We start from the raw sequence: 7,610 nt of genomic DNA, 5'->3' as shown, positions 1-7,610 counted from the left end.
AATTATATTACAAGCTACATTCGTGTAATATAATTCCAAAATTAATTTTAAAAAACTTTAAATTATTGTCAGTTTTGATTGATAAAGAAATACAATCTTATATTTATTTATATGTAATAATAAATTAATAAATCAATTTTTTGAATAATATATTAAAACTCAGATAATATACAATAATTTCAGTAAAATTGTATTCTGTATAATTTATTTTAAAAAATAAATGAGTATAATATTACATTTCTTTATCAATCAAAATTGATAATTTAAAGATTTTATTAATTTTTGAATTATATTACAAGTGTAGTTGTTTAAATTTATTGATTTACATGTATTAAAAGATTCTTATCTGATATTAGTATACTCTTATGAATCATATCATGTCTTATCTCATGCTAAATGAAAACAAAAGAGCGTGAGATATTTTATATAAAGTGTGAGATTAGCAGAATCGATTTTATAGATATTTCTCAACAATAAGTTTACAAGGAAACATTATTTAAAGAACTTTCACCATAGATTATGAGCTTTAATTTTATCTCTTGCGGAATAATTTATAATAGATAGCTGCAAGAAATATAGTACTATTTTCTTGAAATCTTTATTGCAGGTACAAAATGTCGACCGGTCCATATAATTATTCTTATATCTTTAAGTACATCATCATAGGGGATATGGGAGTGGGCAAGTCATGCCTGCTTCATCAGTTTACAGAAAAAAAATGTAAGTAATAAAAGAAATAATTAGAGAAATGTATACATATTGTGTGTAAAGTAAGGAAAAATTGTTTTTTTGCTAAATTAATTTGATGATTTATCATTATTTGTTGTGACATTCTTAAAGAATGTACTGTAATCATATGCATGTATAATTGTACTATAGCGCATTATGCTGTATATACAGGCAGCGTTGTGCATGACAGATAACATTTATAATTGTATAACAGTGCACTGACTTTTGTCTTAATATACTTATGATAAAAAAGGACTATTTTAAAGAAAAATTATTAAATGAAGATCAATATTATGATAGATATTATAATATTTATAATATTTATATTATAAATATTAATTTCTTCATCTTTAAAGAAACTTAGGTATTTAATTTTTCTGTTTAAATAAGGATACAATTTGTGGATAATTAAGTTATACACAATCTAATACTATTTTTTAATTCTATTTTCCATTTAAAATATGATTTTTTTTAACTTATTCCAAAAATAGATTATTCCTTGACATGTTATATCTTATATTTTGTATTTATATAAAAATGTTAAAGAATATACATTTTTGTATAAATGATTTTGTAAATTTAGTCATGGCAGATTGTCCACATACCATTGGCGTCGAATTTGGGACTAGGATTATAGAAGTAGCAGGACAGAAGATAAAACTGCAAATATGGGACACTGCTGGGCAAGAACGATTTAGAGCAGTTACTAGGTAATAATAGTTGTTTTTCAGACGATAATTGTATTTAATAAATATAAAATTATAAATGTGTACTAAAGAGAAAATATTTCTTCTTAGATCATATTATCGCGGTGCAGCTGGAGCATTAATGGTATACGATATTACACGTCGTTCAACTTACAATCATCTGAGTAGCTGGCTGACAGACACAAGGAATTTAACAAATCCGAGCACTGTACGCATATTGTTATATTACATATCACAATGATTACAAGTGTTTAATTAAACTGATTTATCCTCTGCATATGATATAAGAAAAAAATTAATTTTTTAATATATGTTATTTTTTATATACGTTTTATAACCATAACAAAAATTAACTATTGTGCAGGTCATATTCTTAATTGGTAATAAAAGTGATCTCGAAGGTCAACGTGATGTTACCTATGAAGAAGCAAAACAATTTGCTGATGAACATGGTTTAATGTTTGTCGAAGCTAGCGCAAAGACGTGAGTATCTCTAGTTATCTTCAAATTTAAATAAAAATTTTCAAATGATTGTAAATGAATTCGTGTATTCAAATTTCTCAAACAGGGGACACAATGTGGAAGAAGCCTTCTTGGAAACAGCAAAGAAAATATTCCAAAGTATACAAGACGGGCGGTGAGTTTGATAGTAATTTATAATCACCTAGAATAAAAACTATGTTGAATAAAATTATCACACGTTGTAAAATATAAATTGTGAACTAATACATGAATAATATTAATTATATTTTCTGTCGGTATAGATTGGACCTAAACGCAGCAGAATCTGGTGTACAACATAATCCGAGTCAACCAGGTCGCACCAGCCTCCAAGGAGTATCTAATGAACAGCAGGGAGGAAAGGACTCCTGCTCCTGTTAGGTCTTATTATTTGTTTGTATATAGATATATTAATTGATCGGTACTATTAATGCATATATGATTTGTACTAAGTGTAGTTGACAGATTGTCTTGTAGCCTGTATCCTCCCTTTGATAAGTGAAGTCCATTTAAAAAAAAGAATGAAATTAAATAATTAAAATGTTCTTTTTTTTAATTAGCGTCAATTTACGATATTCAATACAATGTTATAAGTACACAATGTAGAGACGTTATAAAAATGATTCTGATAATGCTGATTTCTGTGAGGCGCGGAGAGTCAGTAATTTGTCGATAAAATGGTTTTTGTATGATTATTGCAATTTATATACTGTTTTCACGTAGACGTTTTATATTTCATGCATTTTTTTGTGAAATTAGGTCAAGAAAGAATTCGTTTATAGAATATATATACAATAGCTTATATAGAAGCCGATTAACTTCTCTCATAAGTTCGATTGAAAATTTCTGTTGGAACGATTTAACAGCGAACACAAGTGATGGAATTTACATTCAACTAATTTATACCTGCATGGGAGGATCATTTTTACACATATTTGTTGTAACATGCAAAGTTCTTGCTTTAAAAAAATTTAATCAATGAAAATTAACTTAAATTATAAACGGTCAGATTTTTCTTAATCTCACTTTTTAAACTTGTTTTATTTGATAAGATATGCACATTTACACATTGCAAGCTTAATGATTTCAGTTATCTTGCAAATTAATTATAGATGGGGAGAGAAAGTAGGGATCAAAAGTTTACTTTTTTTAATTAATATTTAAAAGATATCTCTATTCTTGATGAAACATAAATATGTATACATACATATGTAAATTTAATATTGTCTTTAGTGACAAATTAAAGATGGAATTATTCGTCTTTTGTTTGTGATATCAATCGAAAATCTATTTTTTATTTATAGAATGTAAATTAGCAAATATAGCCATATGTTATTTGAAACATGCTATATAAAACAATTTAGCGTGAAATATTACCACGCATTTTTTTCATGTTTTTTTTTTTATCTATTCAGCGAATCTCTAACTTAATGTATGATGCTTCTATGCTTTACATTAGAAAGCAGTATTAGCAAATTATTTTTCACATTATCTATTATATTGAGAACACATATAAACATATGAACTAATTCACATTGATAAATTAATTTGTGTGTTCTCACATAAACGAAGTTATATAAGCTCTATCTTATTATGATTTGATAGTACAAAGGTAATATTAATATGGCTGAGATTCCATAAAGAAATAAAAAAGAAAATAAAATAAGAGGCAGCATGCAACGAACACGATGATTTACGTTCTCTTCAGCGTTGTGTGACATGTAAACACGATTTATATTCAATAATATAAGAAAATGCAAAAGATCGCGTCGAATAAATTTGACCAAAATTTTATTGATCTTTTTGAATCACGGACGGTTGTTTTATTATGCACCCTCTCAATCACATTATCTAAGATATTTTAGGAGGTATCTAAGTTAAATTTAGGATTAAAGTTTCGTTCTTTTTTTCGTATATCTAATAGAATATTTGTTTGATAAATCAGAAATTCATTTTTTTATCACTGTTATATTTTTGTATTTTGTACATATATATACAAATATGAGAAAATGTCAGGGAATAAATACTTCTACATGTCTATGTGATACTTTAACAAAGAGAACGCCAATCTTTGTTTTTGTTAATGAATGCTTTCCTAAGAAATGAATACAAATTTTTTCCACATACATATTTTATTATCTATTTTTACTAAAATCTTCAATGTAATTTTTGACATCTGTTTCATTAATCAATATTCTACTTGTACCTATATTATATTCATAAAGTAATTGTTTAATAAAGGATTTTAATTTTCGTATTATTACAGAAAATAGGAAATTGTAATCTCTTAAAAATCTTTATTATAATTGAAAACTTTTCATTTAAATATTGATCATTGGCTTGCCAAAATTAATAATAAATAATTATAAATTTCATTATCAAAATCCGATTTTTTTAAGAATGATAATTATGGTTTCCTTTATTTATAATTTTTAAAGATAACAAATTTACGTCATTCACAGCCACAAAAAGTTAAAAATAATTTTATATGTAAAAGATAATTAATATTAATAAAATTATGTATACTTTAAAAATATATACTTTTTTTGTTTTAACCTACTTGTTTGTCATCATTTATCACCAAAACATTTTTTATCATTATAACGCCTTGCGAAGTAATGGCTATTTTTATCGCAAATGCTGAGGGCGCATAAACAAGTCAATACAAATCCTAGTAACTTTCAAGCAACGTGATCAAAAGCAATCAAACATGATCATGTCGCATGTCAATGAAATGTCAGCACCTATTGTTCGTGTCACCAAAGAGTGACTGACTCGATTATATTCGTCTTATAAACTCGTGTCATCTTCGTTGAAAATAATATAACTTGAAATATGAATTTACGAACGATCGCCGTTTTTATCGTGACTTGTCATTTTGCAAGAGGGTGAGATGTGATGATCATTATTACGTATGATACACTCGAAAATTAATTATGCATACAGGATTACGGATCTAGAAAAGCGAAAGCTTCCTATTATCGTAGACATCGAGAAAAATCACAAATGATTGAGAACAAATAACTTTCTTTGTGAATTAACCTCCATTGCAAAAATGATAAATTCATTTTAAAATGTATCACTTCTTGTCTACTTACACGCCTAGACAATTTATAATTCACATCGGACTTTAGAAAATTCTATTCATAATTTGATATGCATCTTGTCGGTATTTGAATGCCTGTATTTCAATTTTTCAAGTGCTTTAATTTATGATAAGAGCGACTTCGATCAAACTCCAGTTAAATTATAATTAATAGAATTATATGTTTAATGTATTAAAAAAAGATGAAGAACAATGAATTGTACATATTATATAGATTTTGTTTTATTAATCGATTACAAGTCCGTTTCTACAATTCTATCATAGATATTATCGTTCGCTACATTTGCTACATTATTTGCTACACAATTTATTACATTAGCTCAGAAAACAAAAATTTTCTATAAATTTATTAATTTATTTATATATATCTTAAATTTATTTAAATATATAAATCATTATAATCATTATAAATTATTAAAATCTTTTTTTAGATTAATTTTAAAATGTAATTTTTATATAATAATTGTAAAAGAATATAAATTCTTTTTTATGTTTTCATTCTTTTTCTACAATAAATTTAAAAATAACTTTTAAGTTACGTCATTGTTAGCAAATAAGCGATATAAGTATGATTAGATAGTTTTTCCTCTTGTGATAATATTGATAAAAATAAACATCTGTCGGTTGAGTTAAATGCCAATTCAATTAATAATCATAATTTTTGGTCCGAGTCGCTCTTATAAAGACACATGAAATTGTGAACAGAGTTCTTTTTTTATGCAAATTATAGACTGTTTAAAATAAACTTTTCCGACTGGAATGGATGCACAATTGTATAATACTCTTACAAATTGAATTTATCCACTATATAAAGCATAAGTCTATGCATTTGAATTTAATTAGGGACAAAATGATGCTATTCGATTTCACGGATATCCAAAGTGTGGATGACTGGCGGGAGATGTCTGACACTGTAAGAACAGAAGGAAAATCCAAAGCTACCTTAACTCTACAAACGAGCCAACTCTTTCAAAGAGCGATCTTTTTCACGCTGCTGAAACCACAGCCAAATGGTGCCGGTTTCGCTGGCGTCAGAAAATTGACAAATTTGAATCTGTCAAGATACAGAAATATTGAAATCACTTGCCGAGGACAAGGGCAAAATATGCACTACAAAATATCTCTAAGACATCGAGGACAGAATTCCAATATATATTTCAGCTATGAACAATTCTTCACGGTAAAGCTTAAGAATGTCGGTTTTATCTTCAATTTATCGTTATTATTTCGTATTAGCGATTCCATTTCATGTATCAATCTTTAGTTTGAATTTTCTATTGATGAAATATTGAAATATTGTATTGGAAAATCCTTTTTTGGTAAATATTCTACAAAAATTTTCGCTTCAGGTATTAATATCAGATGACGTATTTACCATGGTGACTTTACCTTTGAAAGACTTCAAACCTTATTACCGTGGAGTTGAGATTCTGGATGGTGAACCTCTAGATACAACAAATATTACAATGTTTGAATTTCAAATTTACGGAGGCATTTATCTGCCTATCAAGCAACATGGCGTGTCCGCGTTAGAGATAGAAACGGTGACAGTTTCTTCTTAATAATCATTCTGATCTTCTAATCGTAAAAGAAAAAAACGTTCCCTCCGAAGAATTTTTATTTATGTACACATCAAATGTTTACATCCATGCTATGACAGACATATGTATTGGATATTCTATATTAAAAATGATCGTTTTTTTTAATATATTTTCGAAATTTTTAATAAAATTTAAATTATTTAAAAATGTAAATTTTTGTATTTTTCGAATATCTCGTTGTCTGTACGAAAGCAAATTGAATGAAACATTAAAATAATAAATAGCAATATTAATATTATTTACATATAATGTTAATATTATTTACATATAATGTTAATATTTCTATATGGTATTAAACATTTATATTAAATATGAAATCATTAATGTATTTTCACATTAAATTCATATCACATAACTTTCTCAAATTGAAAAAGAGCGTAAATTATTTTTGGACAATCTTGTATGTTTTCCAAGATTTTGATTGTTAATTTATTATATCTTTATTATTGCTGAGTCTTCACTTATTTTTACGTTTTTTTTAGATAGTATTAAATAAGCTTCTTTAAAATTGCTGTATGTATTAAAATTATGATGTATTCTGTAAAAAAAAAAAGAATTATGTATATTATCTAAGACTAGGAAAAGAGAAAGACGTCACAAGAATTTCACTTACCCTTTAAAAGCCTCGCTTATTGCTGAGATTCCAGATTTATGACACACAATGATAGTCTTACATGCTTCTGGATCGAATAATGGTGTGATATATTTAACTGTTACGCGGCTCATATCTTCCTTGGTAATGGCGGGAATATCTCGCATTAGTGGAACACAGTAATCAAGCGGTAAACCGCGACAGCATCTTAATGATTCATTCGCTCTATTGCCTATAGCATTCTTCATTCTCATAAGCTGGAAGATCATAAGAGATTTGGCTGATTCGCAAAAGATATCGGTCCATTGCCCAGACATACGATTTTCCTACAACGAGAAATTCGTGATGCAAAAGATTTTCTCTCTCTCTCTCTC

The 7,610-nt window shown here is 26.9% G+C and overlaps 3 protein-coding genes across 3 annotated transcripts in view; 2 read left to right on the top strand and 1 right to left on the bottom strand.

The window, feature by feature from the left end:
- The first annotated feature begins 614 nt into the window (after positions 1-614).
- Positions 615-2,318, top strand: LOC105622774 (ras-related protein Rab-14). The gene is made up of 6 exons (XM_012204185.1): positions 615-720; positions 1,313-1,439; positions 1,527-1,644; positions 1,801-1,919; positions 2,005-2,073; positions 2,201-2,318. Exons 1-6 carry the CDS (start codon positions 615-617, stop codon positions 2,316-2,318), a joined length of 657 nt encoding a protein of 218 aa, XP_012059575.1.
- A 2,454-nt stretch (positions 2,319-4,772) lies between these two features.
- Positions 4,773-6,605, top strand: LOC105622772. Its single transcript, XM_012204184.1, has 3 exons — positions 4,773-4,825; positions 5,887-6,223; positions 6,393-6,605. The coding sequence occupies exons 1-3, from the start codon at positions 4,773-4,775 to the stop codon at positions 6,603-6,605; spliced, it is 603 nt and encodes a 200-aa protein (XP_012059574.1).
- Positions 6,606-7,253: 648 nt separating this feature from the next.
- Positions 7,254-7,610, bottom strand: part of LOC105622805 (uncharacterized protein C05D11.1-like) — a 6,775-nt gene continuing 6,418 nt past the window's right edge. Inside the window, exon 13 of the mRNA XM_012204216.1 lies at positions 7,254-7,562. Within this exon, the coding sequence (XP_012059606.1) occupies positions 7,254-7,562 (309 nt within the window). The remainder of the gene's footprint in view (positions 7,563-7,610) is intronic.

This window comes from Atta cephalotes, assembly GCF_000143395.1.
Source record: "Atta cephalotes unplaced genomic scaffold scaffold00048, whole genome shotgun sequence".
NCBI classification, from domain to species: domain Eukaryota; kingdom Metazoa; phylum Arthropoda; class Insecta; order Hymenoptera; family Formicidae; genus Atta; species Atta cephalotes.
The sequence above is the reverse complement of the archived record's forward strand: the minus strand, read 5'-3'. Positions and strand labels throughout refer to the sequence as shown.

What these genes read in the sequence shown, in the direction of transcription:
- LOC105622772 (XM_012204184.1), top strand. Translation starts at nt 4,773, where the DNA reads ATGAATTTACGAACGATCGCCGTTTTTATCGTGACTTGTCATTTTGCA. An exon ending in ACTTGTCATTTTGCAAGAGG is followed by an intron (nt 4,826 to 5,886) that starts GTGAGATGTGAT and finishes GAATTTAATTAG; the next exon opens with GGACAAAATGATGCTATTCG. An exon ending in GCTATGAACAATTCTTCACG is followed by an intron (nt 6,224 to 6,392) that starts GTAAAGCTTAAG and finishes TTTTCGCTTCAG; the next exon opens with GTATTAATATCAGATGACGT.
- LOC105622774 (XM_012204185.1), top strand. Translation starts at nt 615, where the DNA reads ATGTCGACCGGTCCATATAATTATTCTTATATCTTTAAGTACATCATC. An exon ending in ATTTAACAAATCCGAGCACT is followed by an intron (nt 1,645 to 1,800) that starts GTACGCATATTG and finishes ACTATTGTGCAG; the next exon opens with GTCATATTCTTAATTGGTAA. An exon ending in GTCGAAGCTAGCGCAAAGAC is followed by an intron (nt 1,920 to 2,004) that starts GTGAGTATCTCT and finishes TTTCTCAAACAG; the next exon opens with GGGACACAATGTGGAAGAAG.